This window comes from Melozone crissalis, unplaced genomic scaffold (genome assembly GCF_028551555.1).
Source record: "Melozone crissalis strain CALT ecotype California unplaced genomic scaffold, PUWL_Pcris_2 ptg000019l_1, whole genome shotgun sequence".
Classification (NCBI taxonomy): Eukaryota; Metazoa; Chordata; class Aves; order Passeriformes; family Passerellidae; genus Melozone; species Melozone crissalis.
The window spans coordinates 17,227,350-17,248,431 of record NW_026535797.1 but is presented as its reverse complement, the minus strand read 5'-3'; the positions used below and the strand labels follow the sequence as shown (position 1 = coordinate 17,248,431).

The 21,082-nt window shown below is 42.5% G+C and overlaps 2 protein-coding genes across 2 annotated transcripts; one reads left to right on the top strand and one right to left on the bottom strand.

Moving 5' to 3' along the window:
- Positions 1 to 131: 131 nt before the first annotated feature.
- LIPA (lipase A, lysosomal acid type) lies at positions 132 to 11,937 on the bottom strand. Its single transcript, XM_054277148.1, has 9 exons — positions 11,697 to 11,937; positions 10,186 to 10,306; positions 7,029 to 7,227; positions 6,623 to 6,732; positions 5,864 to 6,000; positions 4,289 to 4,435; positions 3,907 to 3,978; positions 2,768 to 2,839; positions 132 to 2,015 (listed from the first exon to the last, which is right to left on the bottom strand). The coding sequence occupies exons 1-9, from the start codon at positions 11,799 to 11,801 to the stop codon at positions 1,776 to 1,778; spliced, it is 1,203 nt and encodes a 400-aa protein (XP_054133123.1). The 5' UTR covers positions 11,802 to 11,937; the 3' UTR covers positions 132 to 1,775.
- A 3,884-nt stretch (positions 11,938 to 15,821) lies between these two features.
- On the top strand, positions 15,822 to 20,105 carry LOC128937369 (interferon-induced protein with tetratricopeptide repeats 5-like). The gene is made up of 2 exons (XM_054277008.1): positions 15,822 to 15,968; positions 18,063 to 20,105. Exons 1-2 carry the CDS (start codon positions 15,964 to 15,966, stop codon positions 19,495 to 19,497), a joined length of 1,440 nt encoding a protein of 479 aa, XP_054132983.1. The 5' UTR covers positions 15,822 to 15,963; the 3' UTR covers positions 19,498 to 20,105.
- The last annotated feature ends 977 nt before the right edge of the window (positions 20,106 to 21,082 follow it).

Genomic DNA, 21,082 nt, shown 5'->3' with positions numbered 1-21,082 from the left:
AGCTATTTTACTTTTTTTCTGTACTCGTTCTATGGATTAAAAGTTGTGAAAAATAGATTTGGCTTTCTGAATTCTGTCCCAAAGATTCCCATGCATTCCTGAAACAGGAAGTGAAATACCACACTCCAAACTCCAAGCAGGTCATGTTTATTGAAATAGCTCAAGCTTAATAAACATGATGCACATGGTTCTTGCCATACCACATACCCTCACAACTGTTAAATTAGCCACCCTGGATTCCAACAGAAGTTTCCCTTCAGCACAGCAAAGCAAAGCACATCTGGCTGCGCTTTACAAAAGACCAAAATCTCATGAAGCAATGAACCACTGCATCCCTAAACAACACCTGAGAATTCCCTGAGTCTGAATTAGGAATAAAAAAAAAGAAATTAAAGAAACAAGTCCTAATTTACAACCTGTGTCTATTTCTGCAATTTTTTTTTATTTTTTCAGGTTTTTTTACAAAATAAGTTTGCCTCAATTTAAAATGCATTATTTCCTATGACATGTAGAAAGGCTCTTTATCCTGTTGGGATTACTGAAGAAATCTGAGTTGAATCCAACTATGGCACAGAAATTATCTGGACTGAGGCAACTGACTCTGGAGATTGTTCATTTGGCACAGAACTTTGATGTATCTCAGAGAAACCAAAGTCCTCTGCACAGTCAATGGAAAGAGCTCCAAAGTCAGCCCCCTGAGGCAGATGTGAATCCTCTTCCCCATTAAATGGGTCTTAGCCACAGTTTGCAGTAGACAAATCAAGCTGCTGTAATACTGTCAGGCTTCTCCAGGCTGTTATTTAGGTGCTGAACACAATGGTGGGGAGCACCCTGTAAGGGGTTAAGAAGTAAACAGATCTTCAATGCAGCAGATGATTAAAGGGAAAAGTCTGCAGAAATTAAGTCACTCAAGCTGTAGAATTAATGCCTTGGCTCTTCTCTCACCAGCAGTGGACTGGGGGAGCTTGTTTTCTAGTTAGTGCTCAGTGCAAAACACAAGCATGTTACATCACTCTCCTTGAAAGCCACAACTTATTGACAAAGTTAACTGGAAGTGGTTTTGTTTGAACATTACTCTTGTTCCAGGAATCTGCCAGGGCGAATTGCAACCTCTATCCACAGCTGGTATGTGAAACACTGAAGGCTTCAAGGATACCACCAAAGAAAGAATCAAAGCAATGAATCAGTCCCAAAATTGGAGATTTTAACTGACAGTGGTTTCTCTGGCTTCACCACAGTTCTTCTGGGCAATATTGAAAAGGGAAGTAATCTGATTTTATGTGATTGGCTAAAATAATACCACAGCAAAAAGTCACTAAGTGCTTTATAAAGTGCCAGCACCAAATAGGTCACTGCTGTACAAGTAGTACAAGAAGTACTTCTCAAAGGTACTTAGAAATGGCCACATACTGAGAAATGGCTGTGTTTTATGCTCAGTGAAACATTTGTTCTAAGTGTCAAGCACCTGAGGTGCTGAATGGACTAACTTGTCTAATTTGTCTTTCAGACAGGTGACTACATTTATGTGCACATAACATACTCTTTTTGTGCTAAATCCTACTGCTGTGTTTTGAGTACCATGCCACTGTGTGCAAAATAAGCAAAATACTGTGAAGAGAGAGAAATAATACTGAGAAAAAACAACCAAATATTAATCCAATATTAGTAGTCATTGCTGGCATTTTAAAAATGCATCATCCTAAGCAATGTAGTATTATTGCCAGAAAAGTGTATTTTCCAAAAACTGACAAATTCCTGGTGAACCAATACCCATGTCAGTCTAGAGATAACTTCCTAATCATGTTAATTATTTCATTATACATGCGGTAAGGTGCATCAAGGCCCCAGATAAAATCCAAATGTTCCCACTCTGGAATGTTTTTGTGGTAAACCAAACTGGAGATCTGAGTGAGCAGCATAGCAACATCCTTTGGGTCTGCCAGCCAGTCCTGTCCACCAGTCCACACTGCAGTTGGTACAGTCATCTCTTGTATTTTGTAGAAAGGGGGAGTAGACTGAGGAGAGGGAAAGTGAAAACAAAGCGTTAGAAAAAAATCTTCAGTGTGATCCTACACTGCCAGTGTAACATACTAGCAACTGCAAGAATGTGTCAGATACTCATTTTCTCTCTTGGACAGCTAGAGATGGAGTCCTGGCTCAACCAAAAATGTAACTGCAAGAGTCCTGCAATATTATAGCATGTGCAGCAGTAAAGATGTGTTTTGAGGAGTTTACAGCAGGGTATCAGGACCTCAGAGAAAGTGAACATGCATCCCATTCAAGGTATTTCAACTCTAAGGTCAGAAGTGACTGCTACTCTGAAAGTATGATACTGCAGTATTTTGCAGTCACTAAGAGAAAAGGGGCAAAATATTTTTGGCATTGTATGCAGCAATTTAAAAACAAAAATGCATGGAGACTAAACATACTAAAGGGAAACAATACAAATGAACTGACAGCCTGTGCCTTATGATGAGAAGTGCAGGGGGATCTCATGATCTAGACTGGCAGGACTTCCCCTCAAGGAAGTGATTGCCACCACAGCTTCATATCCATATTTGAGCCCCAAACTGACTTAGGACTACCTCTGAGCTCTAGAGTCCCAGCTGGTTTCTATTTTTGTTCTTTTGGAAAAAGCAGATCTCCAGTCTGGGTACTGGATAACACCAACAACTCTTTAGCATGCAGCATAAAAACAGCACCCAGAGAAGTGCCCAAGGACTATTTTCTGTGACACTCTAGAATTATAGATGTAAAAGATGTCTACCTGATTATAGTGAGCCATATTTGCAGCTTTGCTTCCCCAGTCATAAGCTTTGAGTTCCCCAGTCCTCACAGCCTAGAAATAAAAAAATACACATACAAAGAACTGCAACACTACTGCCAGAAGAGCTAAAAAGTGTAAAAGTGTAGTCTTCTGGAGAGCAGGCAACCTACACAAGAAACAGTGCAATGCCAAATATTAACAAGGACAAGTGTCACTGCTTTGCCCAGTGTCACAGGAATGGAAAATATTAACATTCAACATTAACATTCATACCATTAGACTTTGTCCCTTAAAATTTCACACTCTCTCATAGCAATGGTAGAAAAAGATTAAGAAAAACAGCTTAATGTATCCAAAGCCAGGATGTGGCAGCTCCATGTTTACTTCTGAAATATTTACCTTGATATCTAAATGTGTATGAATAAAGCAGGGAGCTTTCTTAGCAAGCCTATTCTGCATAATTTACCATCTACTATTTTTTAGAAACAAGTTTATATAACAGGGATCTGGAAAAAAAAAAAATCTTCACACATTTCTTTCTGAGCCAACCCTTGAACAGCTGTGTACAGCAGAACACATTGCCTCTGATGAGGTGACCAAAGCCAGCTATGAGAGCACAAGTAGCACTGACCACTGATTCCATGGGAAATGTCTCACTTGCCAGCCTGCTGACCAAGCTTCAGGCACAACAGCATCACAGGCATGAAACTGTGCATTGAGACAAACATCAAAATATACTAATAAAATATCAAATGAAGCCAAACAGAATAGAACAGAAAACCTGCTGCTTTTCACTGGCTAAGAATACAACCAGTAATCACAACAGGGTTTGTTAAAAGGGAAACAAATACTCGTTACAGTATCTCTCTGAGGTAAGTTATTCTGCAGTGCTTTTTGTTGGTTGAGGTACTTCCAGTTACAATATTTTCAAAGAAATAGGGAAGAGGGGTGAACCACCATAAATCCTTATCATGAAAGCAGCTGCAGTGAACAGCTGCTTTTCTTAATTTTGGCAGTTCCAAATTTCACTTGGGCTAGGCTGCACATATATTTTGGCATTTTATTTCACAGATATCAGACACATCAATATTCTACAAACAAACCAGAGTCATGGGCATGTTAGATTCTGGAAAGCCTACCTGGCTCCAGTGGATCATGTTTTGTACAGATGTTCCTGCAGGGCAGTGTGTTGAATACACATCCACTCGACTCTGCAACAAGATCATTAACATGGTTTACTCCTCCTCACAGGCCATCAGTTCTACTCATTGTTGCTTCCTGAACAACTAACAAACTATTCCATTCCACTTAAAATGTTATAAACAAAATTAACTCGAGCCATACATACAGATGAGGTAACAAGTTAAAACATTTGGGGGATTAATTGCTTTGAACAACAGAACTCTCAAGCTGAATTTTAAAACTAATAATGGTATCCCTTAAGAATTTTTTATATATTCAGTCAATACTGTGTTAGAGTTCACAATAACTTAGCTATTAAAGAAAGTCACTAGAACACACCATGTTCAAGTTTCTCTCATTAAAACCACACAGAAGAAAGAATAAGTTGCCACAAAGGTCATCGAGTATTCTGTGGGTGCAAACATGGGTAGCAAGCCACTTCAGCAAGAAATTCTGAGGAAGGAATTGCTTCTTTCCAAACATGTCCTACAAAAAAACAAACACATAAGACAAACATGTAATTGCACAGAATGACCTTTTTTCAGTTTTTATACTACAACACTCTGGAGGTAATTATTTGCATTTCCACTGGTGACAGGTGTGTCACATGAAAATCATTGATCTCCTTATCAGTGTTGTCATGGTTAGTGCTTCTGCTACAAATGGTGCAGTACATTAACCCCACCAAGAGTACATGGGAACTGGGAAAATCTTGCAAGAATTTCAAACCTAACCTCAAACTCAAATAAATTTTAAATTCAATAATTTACAGTTGTACAGTACAGCTTTTTGTCATCAGATTGTTTAAGGCTAAAGTATGTTAAGCTCTGCCTGCTAATTTTAAATGGCTTTGTACTTGCAACTTCCTCTCTTCAAACCATGAGAGAAAAACAAGCTGCATGAGATGTGGTGACCTCTTCCTCTTGATGTGTATTTTTAAATTGTTCAAGGATTTTAAAATGTCCCACTGCAAACTTCCTTAAAAGTGACACAGTTCTTTAAAGATATGACTGACCCACAAGTTTGTCACTGTCAGGTTCTCCCTGCACTCCAGTTTTTTGCAAGTCACTGTGAGAATCAAGTTCCTCAGCACAACATGAACATCTGCACAAGGCAGCGATCAGCTGCTAGTCTCATTAGACAAAGTCCATTATGCAAGGAACAGGAGATCACAATGATTAGTGTTGCTTTTATGTTAACTGCCTTTAGAGCAAGGAACCAGTACTACAGACAGACTTTAAATCAGTGCAAGCTGGATCAGAAGGGGGGCTATGTCACAGAACAAACAGCCCTGTGTGGGAATCTCCATGGGTGGAGGAAAGAAAAGTGATGGTTAAAAATGACACACAGCAGGGTGTTCACAATGCCTGACTTCACGTACTTACTGCAGCCTGCCTCATTCTCCTTGATGTTAATGGGGAAGAGGTAAACTCCTCCAGAGGATGAATCACAGCATCTAAATAAAGCTGTTGCTCTTAATCACCCTCTGAAGATCCTCTTCCAATACTAAATGGTTGATTGTGAAACAAATCTGTTAAAGTTCATGGACAATTCATGACCTGTATTCTGTATAAAGATATTATACAACTCTTCTAAAACACAGTGGCTAGTTAATCATATGATTTTCCTAGCTTAAATTCTAGAAACATGTAAATGGAAAAACAATTTTTTTCCACCGATTAAGGTGTAATTGTAAAATACCACTTTAAACTGATGCAAATTGTCTCACTAGACAGTAATAAAGCTACAGAAGACACTGCTGACTTCAATAGCATCATCATGGTAAAACTGACCCAGAATCCTTATCATATGTTACTCTCTAATCCACAGCTATTAACATTCTTTCCTATGCTATATTCAGATAGAAAGGGGCATACCTCATTTGGCTTGAAACATTTACACTCAAATACAAACCTTGAGCAGCACATCAGGAAACAATCCAAATTTTACCAGAGGGCTGGTGGCAAACTTGACAGTAGCTACTGGTGCCAAGGCAAAGAACATTTTGATTTTCTTAGCCAGCTGTGGCAAAGTTGAAAAAGCAACAAAAGCTGTAAATAATATAAGAACAATTAACAAACCTCAGTGACACAAGTTAGATAAGAATTTTACCTCGTAGAAATTCTACAAAAATCTATGTGAAAGTGTGCAAAAGTATTTTTAGATTAATAGCTTAACTATATTGCAGTACCTAGGATTAGGTTAAATAATGTAAATTAACCTAGTTACTTCAAAGCCTAAATTAAATGCAGTAATTCAGAAGACTTGCTTTCTTCCAGAGAGCGATTTAATGCTTACTAACCCTTCTTCTAGAAGAAGGTCTAAAGCTCGTGAGCCAGGCCTTACATGCAGCAAAACATTCTGGAAATGGGAATCTTTATTCTCTGAGCCTGATAAGTCTAATTTTATTACATATAATTCATGGAATTTTTTTAATAGAAGCTGTACTGCCAGCTACCTGTGACTTCAATTTATCAGTCCAACAGCTTTCCACTTTTAAATAAGCACTGAAAGATCATGTATTTTCATTTGTATGCTAATATTCCAAAAAAACACTAAAAACTAAAAGCAGTAGTTTTCAAGTGCCCTAGTTTTTAATCACTAAAAGACATATGTGGAACTTGGTACCATTTCAAACACAATATATTCTAATAAATGCATCTCTCCACATACCCATTGTGGTGCCCTGTGAATGGCCAATGTAAAATACTTGTTCCTGGCCAGTTTTCTTCAAAATAAAGTCCACTGAGGCTGGAATGTCGTATTTAGCCATTTCATCAAAGCTACAAAGCAAAGATAGAAAGTTAGTTGTGTAAGAAATCAGTGAGGAACAGCTGCACAGAGCTTTCCTGCACAGATCCTTTGTGCGGACACAAAGAAAAGCTTCTTTTGGATGAAACAGAGCTCTGATGATTGAGTTTTCAGTTTTCTACTGACCAGCCAGGAGTTTCAGCACACCAAACTGATCTCAAAACTCCCCTTTACTGCCCCTCATCTGGGTACATGTGTGACACCACGTGTAACCAGAAAACAATATCCTGCCAGTTCACAATGGGACTGGATAGCAACACAAGGATACCTGAAAACCCAGAATTCTTCCTGCTTCACTGTGAAGTGTGTGTGCTTCCTGGACCAGGTGTTCCCTCTGCTGTTTCCCAGCCACACATCATAGCCAGCATCTGCCAGCATAAAGCCAAGGCTGTTGTAATCCAAGTTTGTGATCCAGTTGCTGGCATCTGCAAGCAAGCCATGCTGCAGAAACACAGCAGGCCTTGGACCTGAAAAAGAAAGTGGTTTTGGTAGATTCCTGTTCATTAGGCATTGCATACACAAGAATAATTCAAGTGAGCTGTTGAAAGTCTGTTTCAGGTTTGCACTTCAGTATTTAATCTACTTGACCTAATCTACTGAGAACACCAGTTTGTACAATGGCCATAGTGCTATGAAATCACATGCTTTTTCACCAAAAGCTACTTTCAATCATTAAGAGTTCTAAACTAGCAACTTCTTAGTTTCATAGCTTGAAGCTCAAAACAGACAAGTGTGCAATAAATAAACATGAGAAAAGCAGGAGTTACAAGAAAAATATAGGCAGCCCTTACAACTGTTTCAAGCTCACAGACTCAGAGAAGTGGCCCAAACACAGTGGCAGCTTTAATACTTATAAACTTTTCCCTGCCCCCACAGATGGGGAAGGCATTCCCAAGTATGTGCTACTGAGATCTTTGTTTTGCAGTGCCAAACCACCGTGCTGAGCTGTGGAAATCTCTGCAACTGGTGCTGATATTATCTCTGTGCAACACCCTTCCATCACCAAAGCTCTGGCAGAACCTGAAGAGCAGTTCAACAGCCAACACAGGAATCTGTGTTTCAGAGAACTTTCTCCCCTTCATTTAACTAGTCATAAGAACCACAGTTAAGACACTCAACTTCCTCATCCTGAAAAGGGAAATGGCATCTCTATGTGGAATACAGATTTAAAAATTGAAAGTTCTTGCTTCTACACAAAGAAAATCAATTAACATCTAATCCCTTTGGAGAAAAAAAGGCCTTCAAAAACTACAATGACCGGTCTCTGGTTCTCACAGTAGCACAGGTGTTTTGGCTTTTACTTCTGTTCTGAAACTGAAAACAGGTAACATGACAACCAGCTCAATGCCAGAGATTACTCAGGAATTTACCTCATCCAGTGACACATCACTCTGCCAAGATACAGACTCACACAGTACTTCCTCCATTGATAATTTTAGACTTGGATCTTTCAGCAGAAACAGATAAATCATAACTCCTAGTCACCTATATTATCTATCACAGGTCATGTCCATAAATATTTGCTGCAAGTTTCATATTCCAAATTAACAATACTCCTCTTTTCTGGAAATCTTTCTACTTGTGGCAAGGAACTTTTGAGTGCCTGCTTTTCCCACTCTGTTAAAAAGCCCACATGCATACTGTCCAGGCAAGCAGAACAAGTGCCCAGCAGTGCCCAACTGGCACTGCTGACAGTACAGTTCTGCACAACTGTTTACGCTGCTGCACCAACACCTTATTGTCTTATAAACAGGACTGTCAAGCTTCACACTGAATTTGTTTCTAGTGATGTTCCACTTTCCACTGACATCTTCCTCCCTTTTATTAAACTCAGATCAACCAACCTGTGAATTTTTGAAGAACAGGCTCTCCTCCAGCTGCTGTTGCTTCTTTCGTAACATTGGAAGGGGAAAACTGTTTAACTGCCTCAATGCTTTAATTCTGCTCTCATATTAACCTCCAACATCTGCCAGTTCCTTTTTTCACTTTACCAAGCAGTCAGCAGATCTCCACATGATCTGCACAATCATATGATAAACTTGGATAATAATAATGACTTTCTATCACCTATGATCCTAAAAACCCCAGAGGGGAAATAAAAAGGCGGGTCCTTAAACTATGCTCTCTGCATAGAACATTTTGTCCTCTTCATTACAGACCCAACAAGCTGAAGACAGATTTACTTCCACACCCTTCTCCCCCATGTTATGCAGTTGTTTTAGAGTTTTTCACGAGTAAAACAAAAAATCATTGATGTTTTGCTTTTAGGTGCTCTGTACATTTCCTTTCTTTTTTCCCTGAAGAATGGTGGGCTTTGTTCCAAAACATCATGTGATACATAATTCCAAGGAATTCTATTCACATTTTGCAGGTATTGCAAAAGAAAAATACGGCATACATATGCTTAGTCAGCAGTAGCACATCATTGGTATCTTCCCAAGGAAAGATACCAAGTCTATAAAAACTTCTTAAGATCAACATGAACTTTGAAATCCTCATTCTCCCAGAAGCTCACACTTCCACAAATGTGGTCAGTAATCCTTGTTTTCTCAAATTAAAGCACTCTGCAAAACATGAACTTGGGGTCGAGGGCGTGGCAAGGGGCATGTAGAGAATTCACAGAAGTCAGGAAACTTCTGTTTACTTATGTCATCCATGAAGGATTCAACAAAACCAGCAGGTACAGAGGCAGCCTTTTTCCTGTGACCATCTCTGAAATTAAATACAAAGACACCTGCCAGTTTTGACAAGGCTTGTCCATGCACTGATCTTTACACATTCCTTGTGAAAGACAACAGACAGAGCAAACACCCTAACTCCTACACAACCAACAGATAAGCTCAGGAAGGCTGTTGCTTGGCCTTTGACAGGGAAGAGGGTTTTTCCACAGGTCTCGTTCACACCCAAGGCTATAGGACAATCATAAATTTCTTTTGGGAGCTTCATGTTTTTACCTGTAATCCTGGGATTTTTTTCAGTCTGAAGTATTCTGAGGCAATCCTTAGAACATGTAACTTCTATGCAAATGGGCTGCTGTTACATGAATGGCTGTAGGAGGCATAGTGGCAAGACTGATAACAAATTCAGCCACTGCACTGACATTGTTAATTCCATACACAGTGTAGGAGGATAGCAAGTCAAAAGGTATGTGTCTCTCTTCTTCACATCTGTCTCATTTTTAAAGCATTCTATCATTCAGTCCTCACAAAAGCCTTTGCTCATATTGCTTCCTTGTAATTTTGAGTTTACACTACCACTATTCTCTCTGTCCCCCACCTCCTCACCTGTACAACCCCTGCATCTCCTCCATGGTCTGAAACCACAGTAGTCCTTAATCTTCTTCTGGATTGTTAAAGGAACAAAAGTTTTATAATGTAAAGACAGCATTTTCATTTTTTCTTTTTCCAAAGAGACATAAATCTTACCTTTGCTTCCTTCACGGCCTTTTCTCCCATAAGGTATTCTGTTAATGGAAAGAATATATCCATCTTCTGTTGTCACTTCGTATTCCTCACTAGGGTATCCTCTGTAGGTAATAATCTCACTCTGAGGAGAGAAAAGAAAGCATCTTGGAACCAGACTGCCAGGCTCTTCAGTCCACTAACACATGCAAAGTACCCTGGGCTTCTTCTAAAGACTGGAATGTGTCATTAAAGAGTCTGGTAGTAATATGCCATCTGCCTACCACGCAGATTTTCTTAGTAAGACATCCCAGAACAGACTCAGGAACTAGCCAGACTGAATCCTAGGAATCTGTAAGGATTCCCTAGACTGTCCCAGCCCCATGCTGCTTACAGTGAGAAAGAAGATGTAGTGTTGAAAAGGAGATTATGGTAGCAGGGCAAAACACCAAGAGCCAGATTTGTCAGACAAGAATTGAAACTGTCTGCTCTCAAGAAAACAAGTAACATACAGGTGAAGACAGAAGAGAGTCACTGGCACCACTGCAGCCCACAGGAGAGAAGGATGTGCCATTTCTTACTTTCTCCTCAAAATTTATGCCCAGTGCAGAGTTTTTAAGTGACTGTGGTGTCAGAGAAAACAGGAAAATAATAATAAAAATCCTCACACCTGTTAGCTGCTTTGGTTTCATTATTAGGTTTAATTTCTCATCGTTTATGTCTTGGGCTTTAGGTCATTTTGCTTTGATGCAGCTCCACTAGGGCAATGAACTTGCTGTCATTGGTTTTACGACACTAACCATGCCTTGGGAAAATCTAAAAAATGCAAGACATGATCCGAGTTCTGCTCTAAGACTGTTGGGCAAGGAAGAGGAGAAGAATTTAATTAAACATGCTATTTCTTTTAAATATGTCTTTAATTATTCACAGTGACATTAATATTCCAAAGTGATTTTAAGGCTGTTATTCCAATGCTATTAGTCTTAGACTAAATTATTATCTTCAGACCTTTAAACTGTATATACATGATCCAAGCACTTCTAATACACCTTAAGCATTTCTATCTTGAAGCATCTTCTCACACATGTGAAAAATTGGCACCGTTTAGACAGGGCAAAGAGAAACGAATATTGGCTACCAACTGGAAATATTTAAGGAGTTAGCTACTGCAGCGGAAAGAGAGCAAAGTTAAGAGAGTAAATCCCACATGGGGAGAAAAGCAGTCGTGGGTAAGAGCCCAGGCGCATGGTGCTCGGAACTTCACCGTGCTCCACGAACATCGGCTTTTATAGCGGTTCCCAAAGACAGGCGCAAAGACGCGAAAAAAATGTGAGAGAAAGAACAAATACAGGCAACAGCGGACCAAGAGGACCGAGAAGGAGGAGTAGACAAAGAGGACGCGCAGCCCTCGTGTGTGAGCGGCTGCAGCAGCAGCGGGCTGGCCGCTGGCAGGTGGCCGAAGCCGCCGGGGCTCTCCCCGCGCTGCCCCGCCGCAGTCAGGGCTGGGCACTCCCGGCCGCGGCCGCGCCACTCACGATGTTCATGTTCGTTTCGGGGTCCACATTCCTCCTCCCCGCGGCGAACGCGCCCGAGCCGCCGATGCTCTGCAGCAGGAAAGCAGCGAGCACCAGGCCCCGCATCCTCGTCCTACGAGAAGGAGCCGGGACGCGGCGGCCGAGCAGAACGCGGCGCTACACCGGCTGCGAGCGGGCCCGGCGAGGCTTTTGTGCCACCGCTCGGTGACAGGGGCGGGAGCAGCGGCGCGGCCGGGCCGGGCCGGGCTGGGCGTGCCCCGCGGGTCGCAGCGCGGAGGGAGCGGCGGGGGCGGCGCTGCCGGGCCGGGCCGGGCTCAGCCCACACGGCGCGGCCCTATCGGCAGTGCCGCCGCGGCGCGGCCTTGGCCGCCCGGCCCGCCGTGATTCAGCGTTTCCGCGGCAATGCTGTGTGAATCCTCCCGCCCCCCCGGGCTCCATTTTCAGGAGCCGTGCAGCCTCCAGAACGGCGCCCGTGAATTTGCTTCTCTGCCCGCCTTGTCATCTTCATTTGCTCCGCCTTCGGAGCCCGCACGGTGCCGCCCTGCCAGGGTCTGCGTTGTGCTCCCTGCACAGAGCGGCAGCAGCAGCAGTGAGGAGAGCGGCAGGGCCGCCCTGCCAGCGTCTGTGTTGTGCTCCGTGCACAGAGCGGCAGCAGCAGCAGCAGCGATGAGGGCGGTGGGGCCGCCCTGAAGGGTCTGCTGCGTTGTGCTCCGTGCACAGAGCGGCAGCAGCAGTGAGGAGGGCGGAGGTGCCGCCCTGCAGGGTCCGCGTTGTGCTCCGCAGCGGGCTCCGTGTACAAAGCGGCAGCGGCAGCAGCGAGGAGGGCGGAGCTGCCGCATTGCCAGGGTCTGCGTTGTGCTCCATGCACAAAGCGGCAGCAGCAGCGATGAGAGCGGAGGTGCCGCATTGTCGGGGTCTGCGTTGTGCTCCGTGCACAAAGCGGCAGCAGCAGCGAGGAGGGCGGAGGGGCCGCCCCGGCCGCCCGGCGCTCCCCGTGCCGGAGCAGCATCCCCCGGTGCCCCCGGGGCAGGACACCCGCGCCTCGGCACCGCCCGTGCTTCCAGGGGCCCGACAGCAGCCGCTGCTGCTCCTGCACGCACCCATCACCATCCGTCATCTTCGAGCACTGTCTAAACAAATCCAGCCTATACAAATGGGCTTCCATGCGTGCAGGGTTGCCATCACGGGTTCCCGCAAACCTGTGTCATGTTCGTGCTCTGCGGCAGCTGATTTGCAGGCACTGCATTGCACAGCTGTAACTTCCCGGAGAAGCGTGTCTGTGGTCAGGGAATGTGTGACTGGGCTTGCGAAAACTTGGACCAAATTCAATCCTTTAAAATAAATAATCTGTTACTGTGCCCATTACTGTGGAATAAAATCCATAGAATAATACAGAAAGCTGATCCTAAATACGGAGTAATAGAGCAAGAGGGTGTCCAGAACAGAAACGTTTCTGTTTATTTAGAAAGCATTAAGATTTTAATTGAAAAATCATGGAAGTTTTCATAGCATCCCCATGTTTTGATATGCGAATATGTCACTAAATACAGAGATACTATATGATCCTTTGCATGCCTGGCTGTCATTTCTTAAAACTGTTTGATTTTTAAAAATTTGGGTGGGAGAATTATTGCTCAGTGATTCACTTGAGTTTTTTGTCAAATTAATTACAGATTACTCTTCCCTGCTAAGGGAAAAACCGAATTATAAAATGCCACAATTACTGCTGTCAAATATAGTAATTATATGCTAACCTAGGCTAAATGGGAACCAGTATAAAATAGGATATGCAAAGGGACCCTGTAATTTACTATGGTATACTTAATTTACATTAATTTTAAAAAGGAAAACTGCATTTCAGGCAATTGTTTGGCTGACCTAATGCTTCCAGGGGGAATTCTTTGTCAGGATGTATCCATTTCAACTCCAAGGAAATATCCAGATATGAATTTTCTCTCATAAAATGTGTAGATATGTTTGACGACATTTCTTACTCTTCTGTATGTAGAGATCACTCCAGTAACCAAAGACTTTTTATTAAATACGAATGCGTTTGTTGTTCCAGCCCATTTCCGGACATGTTTTCCAAGGAGCTTCTGCATTTGTTGCTATGCAGTGCAGCTCTTCCTGAGAGCAGTCAGCCCAGCTACAGCTTGCTCTGAAGTGAAAGCAGCAGAGCTGTAGAAAGATTTCTGAATTTGCAGTGCCCAGCAAGTTACAGAGATGGCTGCAGAAAGGCTTTGCATAACTGTTCTCTTACTTACTCTGATTTAAGCACTTTCCTGCATGTATTTTATTTAATAGGCATTTGTGTCAAACCATAGCATATGGATGCAAATAAATTAGTAAAACATAAGGAAACTAGGGCAAACTTCTGCGTTTCAGAAGGAAGATGCCTGCATTTTCCCACAAGCAGAGTATAAAGGAAAACAGATGCCTGGGACAGAAGCAGAGACAAGAAACCCACAGATACTTAGTAGCATAGTAAAACATTAGTCTCCACATTTGGGTTTGGCATTGCAGTAACCTTTCAAACACTTTTTTCCCCCTGTAACTACCTACAACCTTTATTTTACATAAAATACATGGATTTGTGTAGATACCCTTATCTGTTTCCTTCTCAATCCACTGCGTCTTTTCATCACCTATCAAATATCTGGTTGCTAGAATCTTGAATGCTGCTCAGAGCATTCTGACTATTCTGCTTCGGCACACCCGGGGAAAAGCTAAGCTTCACTTTCTTTTTCCCAGTAATTTCATCACAGATCAAATGAGTGGATCAAATAAATGGAAGGCACAACAGCAGTGGGCAGCACTCCTTTAGGAGCTGCACTAACCTTTGTCTTGAGCTCTGAAACATCAGCTCCAACAGCCCCTCCACAGACACCACAAACACACAGACAGACACTTAAGACACAAGGCGGGGGTGTGGGGGTGGGGGGTGTGTTTGTGTGTTACACAGGCTCTCAAAATTTTTGTAGAAACCAGAAGTTCTAATATGTAGGACTGGTTTGTTGGGTTTTTTTAAGGAGGGAAAGAGTGGAAGGGGGAAAGGAGAGAAAAGAAGGGAAGACGAAAATTAGGGAAAATAACAGTTGTCGGGTACTAACATCTCTCCTGCCATGCTGAGGGTTGTGGTTTCTTCTTCCTCTCACCAGATCTAGTTTGAGTCATTTTTATAAGTTGGGCAACACACTTTTAGACCTTTCTTTTTCTTCCCTAGTCTGCAGCTTCAGGTTACATCTGAATTTACCATATATAGTGCCATTTATTTATGTTATGACCTATTTCTTGGTTCTCTTTGTTACTCCCAAAGTCAAGTTACAGAGCCGGGTCTGCATTTTTAATTTTTTTAAACTAAGCATCAATGAGTTGTTTGTTCATAGATGCTCCAGAGCCCAGGCCATTCCCATCTCTGTTGCCAGGTGTGTAGCCTGTAGCAGGCATTGCTCTTGCCAGCATCAGGCTGTAAGCTTTGCAATGGCTTTGCATGGCCTGGGGACCAAGGCTTGCTCAGTTTGACCTTGTCCTGACCTGTCTTCAGCTTTGTTTTGCTTGGCACACCTGTGACAGCAGTTTCTCAAACTGACTGCCTCTGTCTAATATGATTTGTGAAAGGATAGTCGTGGGTTTATGGAGAGAGCAGCAGCAAACATTTCCTGTGGATGGGATACTTAGTACTCTTAGACAATGGCGTAGTACAGAAGAACAGAGACCTGGTACAGCAGCAGAGACCTCATGGTGTGGAGGCACAGGATGAAGGAGTGCAGAGAGGGGAGATAAGGGTTTGTTTGTGTGTGTGTTACGTGGGTGACACAACACCAATAAAACAGGAGCCTACAGCATGGCACTGAATTGTGCAAAGATGCATCAGCAGAGGCACCAGGGGCAAATGACCCTTGCCTAGCCTATGCAGGATAACCAGGTGAGCCTCCACTAGCTGTCTTTATCGTGGATGTCTCTGCCTTTGAGCACAGCAAACGCTGGGAGCATTAGGAGCTGTTGCCACATTCTCCACAACACAAAGTAATGCATGGCACAGAGCCAGGCTGCAACAGCTTAGAGACTCAGTTTCATTTCCTCAGCTGCAGACTGACTATTCTGCTTCGGCATGCCAGGGGAAAAGCTAAGTTTCACTTTCTTTTTCCCAGAAATTTCATCGCAGACCATGAGTGCTGGACCAAATAAAAGGAAGGCACAACAGCAGTGGGCAGAACTCCTTTAGCTTTGGGGCTATCTGAAGACAAGTGAGCAGAGAAGGAAAACCATGAGGTAAGAAAGCAATCCGGTCTCTGAAAGATGCTTTTTTTTCCTCCATGCCACGGGAAAATAATGCTTATTATTTACATAAATGTAAGCAGTGAGGGACTTTGAGCATCTAGAACCAGTAAATATTTTACAGAATATTTAGAGAAGAACCAAAATAAAATAAGGATGCTCTTGAATGTTGTCGTGTTACTGCTTCTCTAATGAGGTTAAGTCTCTGTGAGTAGAACAAAAGTCTGAAATTTTTTTGCATGCAGTGTGAGGATGAAATCCAGGCTGTAGCAGGGGCAGCTGGTGCCCAGCCAAAGAGGTATAATCTGTCTCTCAAACCTGTGTTTGTGATTCCTCCTTGATTTGCCTCCTCATAATTTTGCAGTCTTTCCACTCAGTCCTTTTTTACTCAAAAGATTTGATTGTGCAGTTGAGCAGCAGCACATGCTGTGCCCCACAGGCTCTCAGACCTGCTAGGAGTTGCAGGACAGACATCAAGGAAGTGTTTCTAAGAAAGGAAGATTTGACTGAGGAGCCTCAGTAATAGAATTGTGTGCCAATTCTTCTTTAATTAAGGGAAAGCAACAGTGTAGACTAAAATGTCATCTCTGTGTTGTAAAAATGTCCCCTTGATTGTGTGACAGTTTGTGCACCCACACAGGGACACAGGGCACGGGTAGGCAATGGCAGCAGGGGAAACCAAAATAACACCCTGCCCTGGTGGCTCCACATTTGGGAAGAAAAAGCTGTTGAATGATGGAGAGGGATTGTCCTGATTTCATCTGGTAGAGAGTTAATTTATTCTCAGTAGCTGGTACAGTGTTTTGGTTTCATTATGCCAATTATGTGTATAGCACACTCACAATTTGTTGGTAGTTGTGTTTATCCTAGTCAAGGACTTTTTTGTGTCTCAAGCTTTGCCAGTGAGGAGCTGCACAAAAAAGCTGGAGAGAGCACACCTGGGGCAGGGGATCTGAACTGGCCAAAGGGATATTCCACACCAGAGAACATCATGCGCAGTATATAGACTCAGGGAGTCACCTGGAAGGGGGCTGGTTGGGGTGCAGAGACAGAGTCTGGCATCAGACAGCAGGTAGTGAGCAATTGTACTGTGCACCACTTGTTTTTCTTTGAGTTTTATTTTTTCCTTTTGTCATAAATATTAATATTTACTATTACTATCTTTTATTTTGTTTAAGTTATTAGAAATTATTAAATTCTGATCTTAACCTACAATTTTTACTTTTGATTCTCCTCCCTGTTCCACTAGTGGGGGACAGGGGGAGATGAGTGAGCAGCAGCATCTTGCTTAGCTGCCAGCTCAAACCACACCAGGGTTACAGGAGTGTTAATGACCAGTAGTATGTCTGGTTAATAAGGGTGTGTGAGTGTGTGTGTTTAGGGATGAGGCACCTGGGAGAGAGAGGAGCTCCCTGACCAGCCAGAGGCAGCATCTGAGGAGTCACAGGGATAGTGAGTGAGCGTGTGCTTTGCACCAGCAAGTGGAATGGGGTTACATACTCATGGGCTGTACATCCAAGTGCCAGCAACTGGAGAGGCTGGTGAGATCTGGGACCCAATTCCTGGCTACATTAACCATATAAGCAGTATAACCATTACATAAGAATGGTGCCATGATCTAACATACAAGGATTTAAAAATGCAGGAAATCCAAAATGAAATTTATAATAGAAACCATAACATGTACAAAGGTTTAGGAAATTGAGTAAATCACATTATTTATAGTTAAAGGGAATTTTAAGTGATGACATCTTTTGGGTAGGCTTCAGCAATTGTTCCCAGCACAGGAAGTATGTTTCTGAGGCCCAAGGGTGTGCCAGCTTTACTACAGAGACCAGCCCTCCATTTTAACATCGACAGCAACATCTGTTTCTGTGTAAGAGGTGCCATCATACACTGGCAAGAAGAATTACTAAAATCGCTATTCAGCACTTTGAACCTAGGTCTCCCTACAGCTTTGGCTTGTTTGAAGTATTGTGGACCAAGTGAGGTATTGCCTGCCTTTAAAGTACATCATGCCAGGCTTAAAAATAAGAATAGCAAAAAGTAAATGGGGTGTAAACAACTTTTTTCTTTGATTTCTTCTAGTACCATTTCCAAGGATTCCTTGAAGACTTCCCTGTTGCAGTTAGAATGTCATTTTACATGGGCTTTGCTGAAGGAGCATGTAAGTCTTGAGGCCCTAGAGGAAACAATACTTAATCATATCAAGTTTTTGGCAAGATATGAGATTAGAGATTATAATTTACTCTCCTATGTAAAATACCTAAAGAATTCAAATGAGGAAGCCCTGAGAAGTCTCAAAAAAGCTGAAGAAGCTATTCAAAAACGTCATCCAGATGAAATTGACAGGAGAAGTCTTGTTACCTGGGGGAACTATGCCTGGATCTATTACCACATGCAGAGATATGAAGAAGCTCAAACTTATGTAAGCAAAGTGGAAAACAGCTGCAAAAAGCTTTCAAGTTCTGCTCATGGGAAGATTGAGCTTCCAGAGATCTACGCTGAGCAAGGATGGGCATTATTACGGTTTGGGAGGGCTTACTTTGAGAGGGCAGTGAATTGCTTTGAAAATGCTCTGAGGAGTGAGCCCAATAACTCAGATCTTAATGCTGGCTATGCAACAGCAATGTATCGCTTGGAAGGCGACGTTCAGAGGTATGGTGGGGAGAGGAGGCCGTGCCTCGAGGCCCTGAAGCGGGCAGTGGCACTGAACCCAATGGACACTTCTGTTATGGCATTGCTTGCATTAGAGCTTCAGCGATTAAATCGAGCTAATGAAGGGGAGAGATACATTGAAGAAGGACTGCAGAAAACCCCTGACTTTCCTGTTCTCCTCCGACATGCTGCTAATTTTTACAGAAAGGAAAAAAAAGTGAACAAGGCAGTGGAGATTTTGAAGAAGGCCCTAGCACTGACGCCAAAGGCTGTCGTTCTGCATCACCAACTAGGACTCTGCTACAGATCCAAGGTACTTCAGCTGAAAAAGACAAGATACCCACGTAGAGAGGAAATGGAGAATCTCATGGAGCTTGCCATTTTTCATTTTAAAACGGCGATTGACAAAAAGCCAGTATTTTTTTCTGCCTATAGTGACCTAGCAAAGACATATGCAATAGACAAGAGGTACGAAGAAGCTGAAGAGACGTTTCAGAAAGTGCTTCAGAGAAATGATCTAGCCTGTGATGAAAAACAAGAAATCTACTTCAATTATGGCAATTTTCAGCAATTTGACATGAAATCAGAATCAAAAGCCATTAAATATTACATAGAATGTCTGAAACTGGAAATGGATTCCTATCCAAGAAAAAGGTCCAGTGAAGCTGTGGAGACATTATTGAAAGAGAAAATTGAGAGAGGTTTAGGAGATGCCACCGATATTGGTACACTTGGACTCGTTCATAAACTAAATGGTAAGAAACAAGAAGCAATTAAATGCTATGAGGAAGCCATTGCTTTGGATCCTAACAATGAAGAATATCTGAATGCATTAACTGAGCTACGACTTTCCATCTCAAGCTAAAGCTCACAAAAATCCTGTGTACCAAAAAATCCCCCAAACCAAGGAGGTTTCAACAGACTTTCAAAACCTTTTTTGTTGTTTGTTTTTCTTTTGAAGGTAGACATTATGACCAAATGGAACACAGGTGGCATCACTTTCCGCTCATAATGTAGAAACTGTAGACAACAATTGTTGATTTGTTCATTCACTAGCTGAGAGCATGCTTGGCTAACTATATAATATATAAAATATATACTTATAGCTAATCTAACTTAGTCTTCAATGCTAACATGGGTATAAATGTTGGATTTAAGTGATAGTCTGCAGAACACAGAACTTCTATGCTGAAACCAGATATTACCTTCTACTGAGAAAAAGATAAGGGAATCATACAGTAGTATTTTGTCTGTATACTTGAAGGCATGCTTATACACAAATAGAATTTCTGAAGCTTTTTTAAGTATTTCAAAAATATCTTTTGTAGAAGAAACTTTTGTTGAAGGCTTGTTCAGTTTACTACCTTGTATGCTGTGTAATTATGAAAAACAAATACTGTTTAGCTAGTCCACTGGAAGCTTACAAAATGTGTACTATTGCTGTGAACTACTAAAGTCTGTTTAATCTGTTGACTATTGCTTCTGAGTATCTTTCTGATAACTGGCCTTCATCTTAGTAGATTAAGTAAAGTGAAACAGCCATTCCAAAAAGTAAGAAGGATAAAGTTTTGGTAGGATATGAAAGGCTGAGGAGCCTTTCATATTTATTTTCCCTGACCTCTCAGCAAAACTGGCTCCAGGGGCCTTGCACAAAAGAATTGAACTGTGCACAAAACAACATCTGTCTAGTTTACCCAAAACACCCTATCAGGAACCACAACTTCTGGGGAGGAAGGAAGGGCACTCTTTGAGATGCCAAATAGATGGCTATGGCCATGCTTGTCAAAAAAGCCAGGGATAGCAAACATACACAAGAAATGACCTGAACTGGATACGGAGGGGAGAGCACAGCCAGAGCAGAGCTGGGTGAGTGCCCCAGAGCAGGGCAGGGGAGCACAAGGGGCATGTGGAAAAAGGGGTGGGTGCCTAAAACAGCCCACTTCAACAAGTCCCAGAGAGCAACCCGCGCTTTCGGGGCCTGGAGCACACTTGCAGAAAAGCTAATGAAGAAAGGCAAAGGACAGGTCTTTGTCTGGGGATCCAACAGCTGTTTACTGCTTCCAAGAAGGTCCACAGACAGACACAGAAGAGGGTGGAGGGTACAGGGTTAAATATGGGGGGAAAAAGGGGTGGCTCTGAGGACCAGTGGGAACAGGGAAAAGTGGTGCAGGGGGGAGTCAGCAAACTAGGGGAATGAATGGGATAACAGGGGTGGAACAACTGGGAGAGCCAATGAAACTGGAAATATTAACATGTGCCTGCAGAGGCCCATGGCAGGGAGGCTTTTCTCACCCTAACAGAAGAGGGATGTTTCCCCTCACTTGTTTCTGCTCCTCATAGATTAAGGTGCTGTCACTTCAGTGGCAGGACTTTGAGCCTCCACAGGTGCCCATAGGGTCTACATAGTTGGAAGAAAGCACTAAAATGCCAAAAGTCTTCAGCTGTCCAAC